The 19,284-nt window shown below is 45.6% G+C and overlaps 1 protein-coding gene across 5 annotated transcripts in view; it reads left to right on the top strand.

The window, feature by feature from the left end:
• Pld1 (phospholipase D1) overlaps positions 1-19,284 on the top strand; it is a 215,427-nt gene that overhangs the window by 81,702 nt on the left and 114,441 nt on the right. For all 5 annotated transcript variants that reach the window (XM_060378160.1, XM_060378159.1, XM_021645734.2 and 2 more), the window contains 2 exons: positions 16,384-16,574; positions 17,460-17,587. In XM_060378160.1, coding sequence (XP_060234143.1) covers positions 16,415-16,574; positions 17,460-17,587 — 288 coding nt within the window. In that variant the 5' untranslated portion in view covers positions 16,384-16,414. The remainder of the gene's footprint in view (positions 1-16,383; positions 16,575-17,459; positions 17,588-19,284) is intronic.

The raw sequence follows: 19,284 nt of genomic DNA on the forward strand, positions 1-19,284 counted from the left end.
TTCCTCGTCTGCACTAGTTCCCTGCACTTTCACCCCATTTGAATCTGACTTTAAAAACAAAATGTCTCTTTTATTTGAGTTTGAGCGAGTTAGCTCCAAGCATAGAAACTGAGAGGTAGGCTTTTGTTTTATTCCGATTTGCTTAGGAGTGGCTTCCTTGCTTACTTAAGTTGGGATGATCAGGCTCTTCTCAGCGGGGTCATACCCAGTGCGTACATGTGCTCCTGTGATTGGCACCCACCTTTCAAGATGATTGACAAAGACCCGGCCTTTGCTGAACTAATTTCTATGCCCAATAACCGTGCATACTGTCTCTTTTTAAACAAGCACCTTAGTGTGGTCACGCATGCCCCTTTGGGAGCTGTGCATTTCGGCTTTTACCCACCGCCAGTACCTTGATTTGGAACCCCGTGTTACAAAGGAAATAACCACTAATTCAGAACGTAAATTTTTCTCTTTTTCTACTATTAAGACTCGTGTGATGCTTTTTCTAAACTTTTCATAGCGTGCTATGTGATACAAACTTAAAAAGATACTGGGGAAAGGCACCCTAGCTTGAATCTGTGTTTGGGAGAATAAATTGTCTCTGAGCAGAGTCTTCAGCCGCAGGAAATGAATGTGGTATTCCTGAAGGCATTGCCAGTGCTCTCTGCAGTATTTGGCAGCAACTCTCTCCTTCCCGTTTTCATGTTCTAAGTGCTAATTTTTTTTTTTTTTTAATAAAGAATGTAGAAATGATTCCTGCTGCTGATTTTCCTACCCTGGGCTCTGTCTTAGTAAAAGTCTTATTGCTGTGAAGAGGCACCATGACTATGGCAACTCTTATAAAGGAAAACATTTAGTTGGTACTGGCTTACAGTTTCAGAGGTTTAGTCCATCAACATCATGGCAGGAAGCATGGCAGTGTGCAGGCAGACATGGTGCTAGAGGAGCCCAGAGTTTGATCCACAGGCAGCAGAAGGAGACTGTATTACCATACTGGGTGTAGCTTGAGGATATGAGAGCTCAAAGCTGGCCCCCACAGTGACAAACTTCCTCCACAAAGGCCACACCTACTCCAACAAGCCACACCTCCTAATAGTGCCACTCCCTATGGCTAAGCATTCAAACATGAGTCTATGGGGGGCTTTCCTATTCAAACCACCACAGGCTCAAAGAAAAACGACCTGCTTTCCCTTTAAATACTGACGCACTCTGATTGGCTTTTTACCAATAGTGAGCAATATACCAATAAAAACGTTTAAAAGAGTAAGCAATTGTAAAAAGCCAATCACCCACTGAGGTGTATAATTTGGTGATCTTTAGTATATTGTCAGAGTGCTCTCTTCAAGCACAATTTTTCTTTTTTCTGCTTTCTGTGTGTGCCCAAGCATCTGCACATCACATTTTTTTGTTGCTTTGTTTTTAGAGACAGGGATCTCATGTAGCCAAGGCTAACCTTGAACTCTGGCTCTTCTTGCCTCCATCTCCCAAGCGCTGAGATTATAACTGAGTGCCCCCATGCCCAGCTCATACTGTTTGTCAATATCTTTTTCCTCTTACATAGCTGGGTAGAAAACGAGGAACTTTTAAACTCTGTTAACTTACGACATTTTCTAGTTACTCTGTGACTTTTCATTAACTTCATATCAGTGATTAAACGATCAATCAATAGTCCGCCAGCTGCGTCTCCAGGATACTAGGCCTGGCATTTCCGTTATCCTGCCTCCCATTCTTTCCAACCTTTGAACTCACGCTCCACAGCCCAGCCTCTTGACTTTCCTTACTTTGCATTGTTTCTGAAACACAACAGAGTTTAACTCTTTTATGTTTCCGAGGGTTGGCGTGTTTGTGTGCGTGCAGGCGTGCTTGTGTGTGCATGCATGTGTCCACATGTGTTCATATGTATGCATCTCCCAGAGGCCAACACTCGTTCCCCAGGTGTCACACACCTTGGTTTGGAATCTCTCATTGGACTGGAATTGCTGGTACCAGGAATCTGCCTCCCCAGTCCTGAGATTACAAACAAAATGCCACCATGCCTGACTTCTTCTATTTGTGACATGAGTTCTGGGGCTCAAACCCAAGTCCTCAAGTTTGCAAGGCAAGCACTTTCCCACCTGAGGTACCACCACTCCCATGAGCTGAACTCTGCTGACCCTCTAAGGCACTGCTTTGCACAGCCAAGGCTCATCTGGAAGCCATTCTTCTGTGGAGGGACTTGGAAGGAGGAAGGAACTGTTTTTCCACTTAGGCAGAGAATGTTTTTATATTTGTGAGTGAACATCATTGTTTAGAAGGGTAATAAAAAGAGCCAAGTGAAAGTGATATTTCTTATCCTATAAAATCCCATTTTGAGCAGCCAAAACTTTCCTACTGAAAATCAGTTAGCTGCAGGTCCTAAGGCTCCAGACTGCCCTGCAGAGAAGGCCATTGACTATAATGGCTATAATGCCCTGATACCACCTGCCCCTACCCAATGCCCAGCCAAGCGGCAGCTTCTCTTGTGTCTTTAAAGCTGCTGTGCTAAAGGAAATAAAATATTATGGCCATATAGAAGAGATGTTTAGAACTTGGCAGGACTTACTAATTGATTGATACAGAGAATTAAGGAGAGAGAATTGCTAAGTACGCGTTTCAAGATTCTAGTTCTGTGCAGCTGGGCAGATGATGCTTCTGATTTATTGAGGAAGCAAGCAAAAACAGAGACAAAATGTTTTGTGGTTAGAAGAGGAAGAAATCTGTTTTGAGCTTGGGGCTGTGACATGGTAGGAGCTTGTCTGCATGAATGAGACCTTGGCTTCAATCCCCATCACCACATAAGCTGGATGTGTGGCCCCAGCCTGTTATCCAGGCACTTGGCCGGTAAAGGTAGGGCAATCAGAAAGTCCAGATCATCTTTGACTACATTCAATCCTGCCACAGAATAAAGTACGATACGAATAATGAAATCCATCCTGAGCATATTGAATAGAGATTATTTATCGAATTGGCCACCAGGGGAGTTTGCAAGTACTTAGATGTTAGGACTGAATCTTCGGAAAAAGAACGTGAAGGGACAGTTCCTGAGAGTCCAGCGGCCACCGGTAGTAGAGTAGTAGTAGCTGATTTCTGTCCACAGGAGTCTGATGGGGTCATTGCAAGTGGGAAGAAATGTACTCAGTGGTGATGTCTCTTGGGACCATGGAAGCACCCATGAAAGGAAACGCTGCATGTGTTTCCCCCAATTAAGGTAGAAGGCATTGCCCGGAGAAGTGGATAGAATTTCAGGGTCTTGGAGAACCTTAGCACACAAGTGTTGCACACAGAGAACAGCATTGATTCACCCCATTGCTGGAGAGGAGGAAGAAAACTAGAACACTGTGGAAACCCAGCCAAGGAAGTGATTTGAACAGGGTGGAGGCAAGGCGGGCGCAGTCGAAAGGCTCTACGAGACAAGCAGAGGGCAGCAGCCTGCAGATTGTACAGGTCCAGGTGGCCATGACCTTTGATGTGGGATGTCTGGTGGAGGGCAGAAGTAGAGAGAGAGAGAAAGAGATGAAGCAGAAGGAACAAGCAGATACTTTCTTAGGAAGCTGGCCTTGAGGGGGTGTTGAGAGAAACATGGTGGAAGATGCAATAGACTTGGGACCTAGACACTGCCTTTCATTCAAAGGAATTCAGTCTTCTACAGGAGATAGAGCCAAGCATACAGGCATGCATCCATACTCGAAGGACTCACTGGCCACAGAAGCACTAAACATACAACCTGCCAGCCAGGCCACAGGAGGCTTCTTGGAGGAGGAAGTATCAGATAGGTCCATCTAGATGACTGAGTCTATCAGACAAAGGAGACTGAGGGATGAGGAGAAAGCTTGGTCAGTATGGTGTTTAATAACCTGAGAGCCATACCCAAAACCCAGGTTTTAAAAAAAAAAAAAAAAAAGCTAGGCTTGTAGTCCCCCTTGCTGGGGAGGTGGAGGCAGGCAGATTCCTGGGAAGTGCTGGGCAGCTAAGCCTAACTTATTTGGTAGATCTGAGGCCAGTGAGAGACCCTGTTTCAAACTAACTGACTAGCTAACTAACTGACTAACTGACTGACTGACTAAATAAATAAACGAATAAGTAAATGAAAGAATAAACAAACAAACAAACAAATAAAAGGATGGTTCCTAAAGAATGACAGCAAAGATTGTCCTCTGGCTTCCACATACACAGACATATATGTGTGTACGTGAACACATGAATACATACACAAACATACATGCATAAAAAAAGAAGGGGTTTAAAGAAGGCCAAGCTGAGGTTGGGAGGAGCAGCCTAACAGAACTCTCAGGACTACAGAGTAGAGCATGTTAGGTCCCATCCAACTGAATAAGGGAACGGATGCTTTCGAAAGTTTGACATGGAATCACAGTAAGAGAGAAGTGTTCATTAGGAGGGACCTTCCATGTAATGGGTGCTTTAAGCTTTAAGGGGTGAGGGAAAGCCAGAAGTTGGCCAGGCACTTGGTGATTAATGGGGCAGAGAAAGGAGAGCTGGAAACAGGTCTGAAAGTAGAAGGCAGCAGGGATGGCTCTTCCAGAGGTTTGACAAGGGAGGAGTTCATTGCCCGAGCAAGGCGTGCGTGGGAGAGTGAGGAGGGTCCTTGCCAAAGCTCCCCTTTCCACTGTGAAGTAAAAGGCATGGTCATTTCCATCCCATCCATAGTGAGGTGCTCAGCACTCAGTGTGCACATACACTGAGGTTGAGGGAATGACATCAAACTGACAGCACACTTGACCTGTTGGTCCTTAAAGCGGCCCGGCCAGAAAGCAAGATGGTGCAGCCAGCTTGCTGGTGAATAGTAACCCTACTTTATTAGTTTGGAAGCCTACCTGTCTGCCTGCCCGCCTCCTTCCCTTCCTCCCTTCCTGCCTCTCTCTGTCTTGTCTATTTGTCTGTTTGTCTGTCTGTTCCTCCTCCTTATCTCTCTTATTTTTAGAGCTAGGGTCTCACTCTGTAGCCTAGACTGTCCTGGAATGCACAATAAAGCCCAGGCTGGCCTTTGACTCACAGCAATCTTTCTGCCATATTCTCCCAAATACTGAGACGATGGGCCTAAATCGCATCTTTTTGTTTGTTTCAGGGAGGCAAGCCAACCTGAGTCTCCCTGTCCTGGAGCAGGGTATCCAGGAAGACAGTTGTCAGGATGGCTCTGATCCTTAACACAGTGCAAGACAATGAATAGAATGAGGACAGGACGAGTTCTTTCCAGTAAGCATTGGGCGGGCGGAGTTTGGAAGGCGAGCAGATTAAATCGGTTTATCCTGCCTGTCTGGTTGGCTTGCTGACACATTTGCAGAGGTGGTTCAAGCTTCATGCTTTGGAAAGAATCCACTGCTGATACGTGTTTGGGCAGGTAATGTGTGAAGAGGCCAACTTCTCTTCTGTTTCTGTGTGAGTCTGTCTTCTCAGGGCAGGAAGTCGTGCTAAGTGAGTGCCCAGGTCACCGTATGGGCTGCCTCGGGGGTTCAAGTGTCACTTACTGGGAGTTACCTAGTTCCTCTGAAGGCTCCCTCTGACTTTTAAAAAATAAATTTTTTTTATGTGGATTGGTGTTTTGTCTGCATGTATGCCTGTGGGAAGGTGTCAGATCCCCTGGAACTGGAGCCAAAGACAGTTTTGAGCTGCCTTATGGGTGCTGGGAATCGAACCCTGGTCCACTAGAATGACCTGTGGGCCATCTCTCCAGCCTCTCCCTCAGGTCTGAACAGTGCTTCCTTCTGAATGCGTGAGTCACAGGGACTTACTGAACTGTATACCACTAACTTCTGATCTTTCATATGAATGCACACATACACATGTCCTCTGAGTGAGGAATTTGCTTAATTCTATTCTTCTCAATAGATACTAAAGACATCTGGTAGAGCACACTGGATTTTGTTGTTGTTGATGTAGGTGGTGGTAGTGGTGTGTGTGTGTGTGTGTGTGTGTGTGTGTGTGTGTGTGTAGCTAGGGTCAACCATCTATGGTTCCTCAGGAGCCATCCACCTTGGTTTTTGGTGAAGGGGTCTCTACCTGGGGCCTAGAACTTGGCTGATTCAGCTGGCTGGCTGGATAGTCCCTAGGGCTCTGCTTATCCAGACCCCACCCCCAATCACTGGGATTGCAAGTATGTCCTACCACGCCTATTCAAATGTAGGCTCTGGCAGTCAGACTCACATTCATACATTCACAAGGCACACACTGTAACTGAGCCATCTCCCCAAGCCCAGGATAGATTTGTTTTAGAGCTGCCTAGAGCTGATAGCTTCTAAAGTTTGGATGCAAAGACTAAAGAAATGTTAGTATTTGGATCAAAGCAGAAAATGGGCTACAATCCTATAGAGACATCCTCCGTAAGGTTAGTACAGGGATCCTGGGCAGAATTTCATCTTAGTGTCATTATAGGCTCCTAGGATGCTCACAGCACAGTAAGAGTGAAGGAACCATGAGCAGGTAACCTCAGTTCAGTATGTTGGATTTACTTGTTGGAGATGGTAGGAAGGACAGCCATGCTGCGCTGTTTTTTAGTCTGTTTAGCAGCGAGTAAGCACATCTGTTAGCTGGCTTTAAATTTCACGTTATGTTACTGGAAAGTTAGTGTCTGATGATTGACATGCTGTCCATTTGGTGATAGTCATTGTCAACTATCAATAACCTTGCCCTAGGTTGACATCATATTTTCTGTCAGGATCAGAAAGGATGTAGCCTTGGCTGTCCTGGACTCACTTTGTAGACCAGGGTGGTCTTGAGCTCACAGACCCACCTGCCTCTGCCTCCCTGAGCGCTGGGATTACAGGTGTGTGCCACCGTGCCTGGTAGGGTGAATTCTTTTATATGCGCTATTCCATCATTTTATGAGGTAGCTTATCCTAGGATGAAACAAACAAACAAAACCCAACAAAACCAAAGCTCAGAGAGATTAAGCAATACAGTATAATATATGATAGAAAATGTAAAATAATGTAGTACAAATGAAATAATATAAAAAGTAACATGGTAGACTATAAAAGAAATAATATAAAAAGTAATACACTATACGTGCAGTAATCTAAAAAGTATCACACAGTGTACTATAAGTGAAGTAGTATTAAAATGTAATACAATATAAGTGAAGTAATATCAAAAGTATTACACTATGCTGTAAGTTAAGGAATATAAAAAGTAACACAGTATACTATAAGTGAAAGAAAAGGTTACAGTTCCAGCACTCTTAAGTCAGCCTGGTTGGTACAATGCTAGCCTAGCATGCGAACAGTCCTACCTCTAGCATCTCACAAACCTGCTGTGGCTCACACCTGTGATCAAAGCAAGTAGGAGACAGAGGCAGGAGGATAAGAAGTTCCAGGCTGTCCTGCTAGATGTATGGAGGGCAAGGCCTGGGGTATACCCTCTAAGTGATAGAGTCAGTTCCAGGAGGCAGGTGAGCAGGCAGAGTCTGCACATCAGTCGTGTAAGGGTGGATGAGAGGCTGAGGAGAAGGTAGACTCGGGTGGTTCAAAGGTCTTACCTTTTAATTGGCTGGTCTCTTTTTTATTCAGCAAATACCGCTTATTATGTACATCCGTGGGGATGACCCAGCTGCCCCCAGCCCCAGAGGTCACAGAAAAGGTGAGGCGTGTCCTACATGGAGGTAAAGGTGCCTCCTCGGAGTTTCTGAGCTTCACTGTGGAGCATAGTTGAGGGACACACTGCCTCTTGCTTTTGCAGAAAGGCTTTAGGAGGCGCTCAGAAGATGTCATCAGGCAGACAAGGGAGAGGGGTTATGGAATGTGATAGAAAGTACAAGGGATCACGCCCACAGGGACAGTGTGATGGATGATGCCCCCTCACTCTCTCAGGTAATCATTACTCGGCTCCTTCCAGGGGCCCACGCCACTCACAAACAACACGCTGATGTGTGTTTTCAGTTGCTTCCAAGCTGGGCATCTCACTGTGTCTATTATTTCTCAATTGACTTCTAGAGTTACTTTTGTTGTGATAAAACACCTGGCTCGGGGCAGTGCTTCCTGTAGAACACACCACCAGCTCCTCCTCAAAATCCAGTCCTTACTGCTGTCCCTATTCTTGGGCTAGACTCGCAGCTCTCAGAGGAGCCGCTGACTTACGACAGACATCATTTTAACCCGAGCTCTGTTTTACACGCAGAATGCTGTCCTATTTGCTTTCTGTTGCTGTGGCCAAAGCAGCTTTGGAAGAAAAAGAAAAAAAAATATTTCTTCTTATACTTTACAGTCTGTCATGATGCCAAGGCAGGAACGCACACTGCTTATGTCGTGCTTCCACTACTTACCCAGCCCGCTTACACAGCCAGGATGTGCTGCCCAGCAGTGGCGCTGCTCACAGTCAGCTGGGTCTACCCACATCAGTCAATAGGTAAAATAACATCCCTGTCTTCCTTAGGATCTCTATTGCTGTGATGGCACACCATAACCAAAACTCAAGTTGGGGAAAAGGGGGTTTTATTCAGCTTATATGTCCACAGCACTGTTCATCACTGAAGGAAGTCAGGGCAGGGAACTCTAGCAGGACAGGAACCTGAAGGCAGGAGTTAATGCAGAGGCCATAGAGGGATGCTGCTTACTGGCTTGCTTATCGTGTCTTGTTCCACCTGCTTTTTCATGGAACCCAGGACCCCCAGCCCAGGGATGGCACCACCCACAATGGGCTGAGCCCTCCCCCAGCAAACATTAATTAAGAAAATGCCTTACAGCTGGATCTTATGATAGCATTTTCTCAGTTGAGATTCCCTCCCTTCAGATAACTCTAGTTTGTACGTCAAATTGACATAAGACCAGTCAGCACAACCCCCATGGACATACCCACTGGCTAATACAATGGAGCAATCCTTTACCTGAGGTTTCCTTTTCTCAGGCTTGTCAGCTTCATAACCGAGACCATCAGGAGGGTCAGATTCCAAGCTGTTCCATTCAAAGCCCATACCTACCCTGGTACCAGGCTGCCTCAAGAAGCTTAAATTGTGTTTATCAGCACGTGTAACTAAGGCTGAGCGCTAATTAGCACTGAGAGTGCCTGGCAGAGATTGCACATGTGTGCTTGCCAGCTTTCTCTGGGTGGTAGGTGAACTTGCTGAATCACGGAAGTGCTCTCTGTGTTGCCTACGCTTGTTGCAATGTGGGTTGTTTGTCCATTCCTTTGGATGGAGTCAGGTTTTAGACACCTGGGAAATTTTTTATTGATAAACAGTCTACACAAGAGAATCAAGTTCTTCTAGCTAAGTGGGCCTGTCTGCACACTTTTTTATTTTTTATTTTTTATTTTTTTATTAATTACAGTTTATTCACTTTGTATCCCTCCAAAAGCCCCTCCCTCCTCCCCTCCCGGTCCCACCCTCCCTCCCCCTTCTTCGCACATGCTCCTCCCCAAGTCCACTGATAGAGGAGGTCCCCCTCTCCTTCCTTCTGATCTTAGTTTATCAGATCACATCAGGAATGGCTGCATTATCATCTTCTGTGGCCTGGTAAGGCTGCTCTCCCCTCAGGGGGAGATGATCAAAGAACAGGCCAATCAGTTCATGTCAGAGACAGTACCTCTTCCCATTACTATGTAACCCACTTGGACACTACACTGCCATGGACTACATCTGTGTAGGGGTTCTAGGTTATCTGTCTGCACACTTTTAAGGAAAAGGAAGCAATCATAGTGAAAATAGTTTAAGGCTACCAGGCCTGTCATCCCAGCACTTGGTAGGTAGAGAAAGAAGGATCAGGAGTTCAAGGGCAGCCTGATTTACCTGAGACCTTGTCTCAACAGAATCTTACTTAGCTAACCAACCAATCAACCCTGCCCCCATCCTATGTGTATGTCCACATGTTTCTTATTTTCTTTTCCTCGACAGCACAAGCTTTGCCTTGGCGTTTGTGCTCTCTGTGTGTCTTGTGTGTGTGGGGGGGGGAGGGCTATTCAGTGTGCTGTTTCGCCAACATTTAGTGACACTGAGATGTGCCTCTGTGGCATACACACAATTGTGTGGCCATACAAAATGTATTTTTTCTGTGTGTGTGTGTGTGTGTGTGTGTGTGTGTGAGAGAGAGAGAGAGAGAGAGAGAGAGAGAGAGAGAGAGAGAGAGAGAGAAAGAGAGAGAGAGAGAGTCTGATTGTGTAGCCCCGGCTGGTCTTTAGCTCCGGCTGGTCTTGAACTCACAGAGCTCTTCCCGCCTTAGCCTTCCTAGTGCTTCCATCGCAGGCTTGTACCACCATAGTTGGCAGTCATTTCAGTTTTCAGATGAGGAAGCAGAGCACTAACTCAAGTCGCTTTGCTCAGATTGATCAAGGAACAGAGAAGAATGAATCGTGTAGTTGATTCAGGTGGTGGTGACCTCTGGTGAGCCACTCACCTTGTCTATATCCCCAGTTTCCTCGCCAACTATGGCAAGGATAAAAATAGTAGTCACAGGAAAGACTGAATTCACATGGGCAAAGTGCCTGGATCCCTGTTCCCTGAAGCATCAGCCTGATGCAAATTGTCTTTCTCCTTTCACTGTGATGCACATGCAGTATGGGCTCCTGTGTGAGGCAGGATGGTCCAGTGGGAAACTATTGGGCTTTGGCATTCTGGTTCTACCTTGTGCTAGTGGGCATGCAACTCCGGCCTGAGATGAGGTTGCAGGAGACGCTTTATGGGGAGTGCCATAACTCCAGAGCTGCCAGAAAGGAAAAGAGAAGGAAAGGAGAAGAGACAGAGAGCAACTGGGAGGAAAGCAAGATGCTGTCCTACAGTACTGACCTCTGCATGCACAGAGAGGTAGTCAATCGCTCAACCTTCAAGGGCTCCTTGTAGAATTACCCTGGGGCACCAGTGTGCTTTTACACATCAGCGTGAGGAGGACTGGGGAAGAAGATCTACCTGCCATTGGTCAGAACTCAACAGAGAGCAGTACTGCTTGCCAGGCAGTCTTTCCCTGGACTCCAGAACCAGGGGCCGTGGAGAAGCAGTATAGGTGCGTGGAACTCTGTGCTGAGCATTCTGGAGACTGTGCTGAAGCCCAGCGTCCACCAAGGGAGGCAGGGAAAGTTGTCTGAAAGGATGTTAAGCCAGTTGTGACCAGGATCTGAATGAACAGAGGCCACAGAGGCAAGTAGGGCATCAGGGGTCACTCCCCCAAGAGTGGGAAGTTCTGGTGTTCTGGTGTGGCCCCATCCCCTCCACTCTTGGTTGACATTGCAGAGAGATCTATAAAGAATGTGATATGATGTGTCACTCCTATTGCTGTGGTCAGCACAGAGTAGGAACTCAGTGAATGTAGCTAACACTTTCCCGTAACAGTTGGATGTGCCTGTGGAAACAAAGTCAGTCAGAACTGAGACAAACTAGAAGTGGCTGGTTCCCACAAGGAGGGCAATACTCAGCTCTAGGATGCATCAAATGAAATGAACAGAAAAGCTCCTGCCAGGTGAAATGCAGAGATTATCCAAAGGAGGTTCAAGGATGTAGGAGAGTTTGGGGTGGATCAAGAAGCATCACTTTTGATGTCTTTAGGGTTGTTCCCTCTGGTATCAATGGCATCCGTGGGAACTGATTTCTGCATCTGTGTCACAAAGCTGCCCTGGTTGCTTGGGGTCAACATTGACCAATGTTTGTCAAGAATCATTATCATAAGTATGCAAATGGCATACCATACCAATTGAGATTTGCTAATGGAAAACTAATCATGGGTCTAGAGAGATGGCTCATGGGTTAAGATCATTGGCTGCTCTTCCAGGGGACCCAATTTCAACTCCCAGTACTCACGTGGTGGTTTATAGCTGTCTGTAACTCTAGGCCCAAGGGGTCAGATGCTCCTTTCTGGCCTCTGAGCACTGTGTTCTTATGATCCACAGACATACATTCAGTCAAACACTGACACAAAATAAAAGTAAAATCTCAAAGGAAAAAAATAGAGCATGAACCACATAAAGACCGCCTCCTAGTCTCTGTGGGTTTGTTTGTGTCTTCGGCTGCGTAAGAGAAAGAGTTTGTCTTCTGGCTGCTGCACTGCAGATCCTTTGAGTTGACATTACTTGTCACAATCTCCCCAAGTCTCGACACGTACCATACCATTGTTAGACATTCCCTATGAAGGGCTTACCATGAAGCCAGGAGACAAATAGGAAGGGAATCGCTCTGGATTCCCAACGTCAGATTTGATGTGGACTTCTGAGGGAAGCCAGTGCATGGAAATCACACTTAGAACCAGCCAGAATAGCAAGCTGTCCACCCAGGCTCTGGACAGGGTGGGGATGTCTGATCCCACACCACATCGTCTGCTCTTCTTAGCGTGGTTGCAACGGCAGGACATGGTTGAAACAGGGCTGTGACTTTCAGGTCGGCCAGAGCTCCGCTGCTAGCTGGTGTCCCAGACCTCCTGACTGTCACCTGGGCCAGCTTGTCTCATTACTGGTCTCATAAAAGTCACAGTAGTACCGGTCTGTGAAGCTATTGCCGCCACTACTTCGGGTGAAACAGGAGGAGCCCTTGTCAACAGCCTGGTGCACTAAGTTCCCTTAGCAAGTCTCTGTGTTGGTTGGCAAAGATCCATACCATTACATTATCCTCTCAGGATTGGTCGTCACCAGGAGGCCATTGCATGTGAGAGCCTCTACAGGTTAAGAGGAGGACATTTTTCTGAGGCCTGTATTGGATGACCTGAAAATGGCAGTTTCTCTGTGGACAGCTTGCTGATTATCAGATAGTGACAAGTCATTGCTGAGCAGGTGTTCTGTGAGATTTGAGTGGTCATGATATTGTCCCATTCTTCCCCAGAAGGGTACCCATCTCCTCAGGGAGGGATAGGTGTGTTCACCCTTAGAATGTGACTGCAGTTCACTGGCCATGGGACCCTTGGCAAGTATCTTCTCTTTTCTATGCTGCCATGGCTGCTAGTAGGATCTAGGTTCCCAAGATGGTTTTGGAATTGCTGTCTCTGTTCAATGCCTGGCATATAGGACATACTTAGCAAATGCTAACCCATGCTAATGTTTACTTAATCATCAGTTACTACAGCTGGCAATATTACTGTTATTTTAGCTAATACATATTTATTATGTGAGAAGGAAAATACCAGTTCTCACTCCCAGTCATGTTGAAAATTGAAGAGAAAACCGTATTTCTCTGCTTCCTTCACTGAATGATGGGGTTATTAAATAGCTGCAGCAAAGAGTTTTGATTCTAGTATTCAAAATCAGAAAAAAGAAAGAAAAACAACCTATTTCTCTCCCACATACACAAGCAAGCAGAATTACAGCCCAGCTGCTTGTATCTATCAGCTGGCATTATCTCTTCTTTGTACACAGAGAGAGATAAAGACCCACAGTTTAGACTTATAAAGCTATAAGAGAATGAACTACGTTATCTCAGATGTCAACACTGGAGGGCCTATGCCACTGCTGGGTAACTCAGGCTGTAACTATGGCAGCTGCTCTCTTCCAAGATAGATGGCTTTAATTGAAAGAACACATAGACTAATAAGAGAAGATTTGATCGCATAGGAACAACTGTGATGACCTCACCATTTGATTTTGAAAACTAACACCAGCAATACAATTGTGGGATAACAACTCAAGAAATAATGTGAAAAACCCAGTAAAGACAATGGCACTCAAATCATGCCTTCTGTTTCTTACTGTTAGTGGAAAAACCTTCGCAATCTGATGTGGAAATCCGAAGACCCTTTGGGTCCCCTTAATTTTCTTTTCTTTTTTCGGTTTTTTGAGACAGGGTTTTTCTGTGTAGTCTTGGCTGTCCTGGACTCACTTTGTAGACCAGATGGTCCCAAACTCACAGAGATCCACCTGCCCCTCCCTCTCCAGGTGCTGAGATTACAGGCATGCATCCACCAGGACAGGCTAAAAAAAAAAATCTTAAAAAAATATGAAAGGTGACTCTGATATAAGCTGAGTACCCCTGGACAAATAACTAAGTCTCATAGAACAATTAGACCTTTGAAGTACTAAATAACAAATTGTGCTAAAATTACACACACAATAGATGTTTTATACTAAATAATGATTTTTCTTTTACTCTTTGTTTCTTGTCTCATTTTGCATGTGTTATCATGCTTCTTTTTCCTCAGCCTGAAAGAAGATATTTATTTTAGCTTGAGCCAATGACTTTATCCTACTTACCTCAACATCTAGATTAGTTTTTGTATATCAATTACATTCTTTTTAATATTTTAGTACTTTGCCAAAAAGGAGGATCTTTTGAAATAGCCGTTTTCCCCCACTGAGAAAGTTGGGAAAGTTAAGCATAAGTTTATTTAATCAATAAAAGTCTCTAAAAATCATTAAAAATTAATAAACGACAACAATATGATGTAATTTCTTGGTTTTCCTTATCTCATTTCCTCTTGCTTCTCATTACCTTGTCTTTTAAATAATGCAAAACTTGGCTCATAGTTGGCATCCAACAAGTGGCTCTTTGTTGGATTAGCAGAAAAGGAAACAACCATTTTAATGGTGGCCCGAGGCAACACCTCCCCAGTGGAAGCTGAACAAACATTAATCAAAAAAATTTAGGCTAAAAAGCATTCTGCTATACTTCCCATCTTATTTAAATGGGAAACTACTTGCAGTAATTCCTGGAGATAGAAAGATGGTTAAATTGCTTAAGTCGTCATGGAGGCTAAAGAGCTTTATGGCATCTTTCATGTTTAGTTAAGATTTTATTGTTAAAGAGACCCTGGGAGTGAGATTGGTAGATGAGCAAGTCAAGATCCTGAGGTCTAAATGACTTTGTCCTGGGAACACAAAATTGTAGGAAAAACTTATTTCCTCTTTATGCCATTACAGTCAGCCGTTGCGAAGACTTGCCCCATGATGCGCCTGAATATCGGCGCTTTCAGGGCTATTTGCACATCTCCAAAAATTAGAAAGCTAATTTGGAAATGGGCGAGAATTAAAAGGAAGAGATACAGGCAACAATGTTCCAATAATTGTGCAATGGTAATGTACAGATTCCTTATAGGCAACAGAGAGAAAGAAAGATGGGGGTTGTTTGCCCGGGTCATGGGGAACTCTGGCATATGATGATACACACAAGGAAAATCAGAACTTCTTCCCTCCATGCCGCCTCTGCGTTTCCAAACAGGTCTGTGTCAGACACAGCACTGTCTAGGTTTCGGAGACTTGTCATCATCACAGCTGTCTAAGTGGGCCTCACATGGCACACCCAGCCTTTCCATAGAACCTGCAGGGCAGAATCCAGCCAAGCATCATCTTCTCAGGGCGTTCTGTTCACAGGAAGTTCAAGTCCTTGAAGGCAGCCTGGGATGAACTTGGGGTTATGTTGGTGTTTCCTCAACCTACACAGCAGGTGTTCCTTAACTCATCTTCCTATTTTCTATCAGTGTGTGTGTTCACATGTGTGCAAGCTCATGTGCGCTAGTGTGTGTGTGTGTGTGTGTGTGTGTGTGTGTGTGAGCATGAGCGCACACATGCACGTATGTGTCTCTGCACACATGTGGAGGTCAGAGGATGGCTTCTAGCTGTTGGTTCTTTCTTTCCACCGTGGAATCCAGAGGCTGAACTCAGCTTGCCTGGCTTACACAAAGTGACTGTACTCACAGGCCCCATCTTTACATTTCCAGTTACTGCGTCTCGCGTACAGTGAGTGCCACGCTAATGTTTGTGAGCCTGCAGTAGAGAAGGAGCTTGTGGAGAAGGGTTAGCCACGTGAGACTCCTCTCGGCTTGGGCCCTCTGTCAGAGATGATTTCTGTATTGGGCGATACGGACTTTTCACCCAACTCTGACAGCAGTGCTCAAGGCTTAAACCTCCATATTTTAAATGAAAAATAAAATCTGTACCACGTCTCCTGCCTGGGTACTGATGTGCAACGACTCATGTTATTAAGTGTCAGGATGAAATAGAACCGGCTTTCTTTAAAAGGGGAGAGAAATAATAATCCTGGCACCTCTGGTATCGTTAGGAACAGGTGTATTAACCCATTTCCTTTCAAGACACGTATACCACGGCTCATTCCAGGTCGTGGCTGAAGCCTCACAGCTCCAGAGAAAATATGGAAAGGGGACATTACTGTAAACATCCTCTCCTTTCATTATTGCGTGTCCATGGCACGTGTGTGAGTGTCAGAGAACTTTTGGGTGTCAGCGCTTGTCTTTCAAGCGCATAAAAATATGGCGAGAGAAATGCTCGCATCTTGTTCCATGAAGTACTGTATTTGTCTTCTCTACAACTGTTTTGCTTCATGTTCCCAACAGGGTAGAAACTGTTTGAATGTGATGCAGGACAACCAACATTATGGTTGTTTGGGATAAGCACGTCTCCTCACCTGGAGTTGCTCTCTTTTTGTATATGCTTTGTCTACACCTGGTTTCAGATCGTGTGATAGGGATTTCCACAGCCAAGTGTGTCTGAGTGACGCCTTCTCTTCTCCCTCAGCCCCTCTGTGTTCGCCCCGTCAGAAGCTAGCATGTCACTGAAAAGCGAGCCCAGAGTAAACACTTCTGCGCTGCAGAAAATCGCCGCAGACATGAGCAACCTGATAGAAAATCTCGACACCCGGGAGCTCCACTTTGAGGGGGAGGAGGTGGAGTACGACGCATCTCCAGGAGACCCCAGGACTCAGGAAGGTGAGGACAGGTGCTGGAGGGGTCGAGTCGTCCTTGGGGCTGCTTGGCAGAGCACAGTGAAAACTAAGCAGCGAGCAACCACCATTCTCGGAATCGCGGTGCTTAGGAAGAGAGGGCTTCCTGAAACTTGCTTATTTAAGCAATGCTTCTTTTTTCTTTTACTGTTCTGATAGATCATGGGTCTGTCTCATTAACACAGGGGTCACTCTGAGTGACCAGATCCTACATTCTCCTGCATCTCTGGGACAGTTAGGCCATGCTGTCCTGTGGGCCTCACAGTCCCTAATTTAGGCTTCTGCCCAGTCAGTACCTGAGTCCTCTATTTCCTTGGGTGTAGGCGATCCCAGACTGAATCACAAGGTGTAAAACTTCCCCCAACCCCTGGAAAGGAAACGAGAGTCGTTTACCTTCCGTCGTCTGGGGGATTTCTGAGCATGCGCTTTTCTGGGCTTTCCCGTCATCTCATCCTTGTCAGCTGTCTCATACTCTTGCCTTAAACTATACCTCTCCATGAAGTACCTTCCCAGGCTTAATAAAAAGCCTCTCTTCCCCTATAAGTCCCCATCAAATTATATCCGATATTATATAGTGCCCCTTAATGTTCTCCCACCTCTGTCAAGGCCCAGACATGGATGGCTTGCTTGGTTCACAGACCCTTTCTCCTAGTTAAAGCTCATTCCTGGGCGGGGGCAGTTTTATGTTAGTTCCTTGCCCAACACAATCCTGTGGGTCTTCTGGATCAAGCTCAGGTCATCCGGCTTAGTGGTAGCTATCTTCACCCAGTGGTCCATCTCATCGGGCCCATCTTAACAGCTAAGACTCTTCCAAGGTGCCACGCTGCTCCTGTCTGTGACTGGAATAACCTTTTACCTTTGTCCTTTTCAGAGCACATCCCATTCTCTTCTATTTACAACACTCAAGGATTTAAGGAGCCCAACATCCAGACCTACCTCTCCGGCTGTCCCATAAAAGCACAAGTGCTGGACGTGGAGCGCTTCACATCTACGACGCGGGTCAGAGCGCTTTGGCTTCATCCTGTTTCTGTTTTGTCCACTGTGTCAATAACACTGACCCCTCATTCCTTCCCCCCCCCCCCCCGGCTGTGATGCTGTTGGTTGGGCTTTGGGTACCACCTCCAAGTTCTCTCCACATCTCAGGATTTTATTTCCTTCTCATATCCTCATTATTCTCATCCTCCGCCCCCCCCCTTTCCCTTACGAACCTTACTCCTTGCTCCTGTGAGATGCAGTCTCAGGTAGCCAAGCCTGGCCTTGGCTCTTGATCCTCTGTCTTCTGCCACCCCAGTGATGAGATTTTAGGTGTGAGCAGCTATGCTGCCGCAGTCTTTATTTTCTTTATTTTTATTTTGGCTCGCATTCAAGGGCTGGTGATGTGGTTCAGTAAGTAAAGGCACTTGCTGCCAAGACTGAGAACCTAAGTTTGTTCTCTGAAACCAGAAGGGGGAGTGGAGAACTGAGTCCTGGAAGTTGTCCTCTGATCTCCACCCGAGTGCTGTGACACACATACATACACACATGCCCACAGAGAGTCACAAAAATAAGTAAATGCATGAAAAGAATCAAACACAAAAGAACAGTATCATTCAAGGTACTTTATTAATTTAGTAACTGGCAAGATGCCTCTTTCTCTCTCCAGTACATCTTTTCTCTTGGGCTTTTGGCTTATATCTGTTAGGTCTCAAACCCAGGACCTATGGCTGAGGTGCCTATGTAGCATATCAGGTTCTCCCAGGATCCCTTAGTCTCTACCTGTTACAAGCTATGTTTGGCACACACATATACCCTTAAACTTCTCTAGCCCAGGACTAGGCTGCCCCACCCATGCCCTTCCCTGTATAACCTGGACCCTCCCTCTTTTGTCTACCTGGCTCTCCTCTCTCTCCTCCCCCTTCTCCTCAATGGCCCAGATCAGAGTCATGTTCACCTGGATTCTCCAGGTGTCTAGGCCCCTGGCTATGCTCTCCCTTTTATCTATAATAAATCTTCTCTTTCACCATATCTAGGAGTAGTCATGCTCTTCCTTTTTATTTCTTTTTTTCATTCAATATCCATTCTAACTGAAGGCCATATATAAGTCAAGAGAAACTTTACTTTTCCTAAGGCTTCTTTACCAAGAAAATATGAATGCTACTTTTCTCTTAAAAGAAACAACAACAACAACAAGAACAAAGTCCAGACTTTTTGTAGATGCTATATTCAGAGGCACTGCTGAGAAAATTTTGCTGGCAAATTCTTTCTCTGATTCATTTTTGGGACTCCATCCTTCAGCCCCCGGGACCCCACTCTTCAGACTCTCTAGTCCTCTGGACCCCATCCTCAGTCCTCTAGGCATTACCTTCAGTCCCTGGAGCTCCACCCCCAGTCTCTGAGACTCCACCCTTTCTGTTTTCTCTGAGCATTGAAAAGTAATTAGGGTGAATCATCCTTGCAGAGTAAAGTTGAACCCTTAGAAACAGATTGGATCAGGAGATGGTCTGTTTGCTTGTAGCTGTTTGGATTTCACAGTTGTCAGGTCTAGCAGTTGGAGAATGGTGACCTTTGTCCCTCAGGTTAAGGGCTAGTCAAGATTGAGCAGGCTATCATTGGCTTCTGCCTCCAGGCACACACAGAATCATAACCTTTGGTCAGCGATCAGTCTCTTGGAGGCAGCTGGGCAACTGTGGTTTCTGGCTAGTTTGGAAGCATGATCT

The sequence above is a fragment of the Meriones unguiculatus genome, chromosome 2, assembly GCF_030254825.1.
Source record: "Meriones unguiculatus strain TT.TT164.6M chromosome 2, Bangor_MerUng_6.1, whole genome shotgun sequence".
Classification (NCBI taxonomy): Eukaryota; Metazoa; Chordata; class Mammalia; order Rodentia; family Muridae; genus Meriones; species Meriones unguiculatus.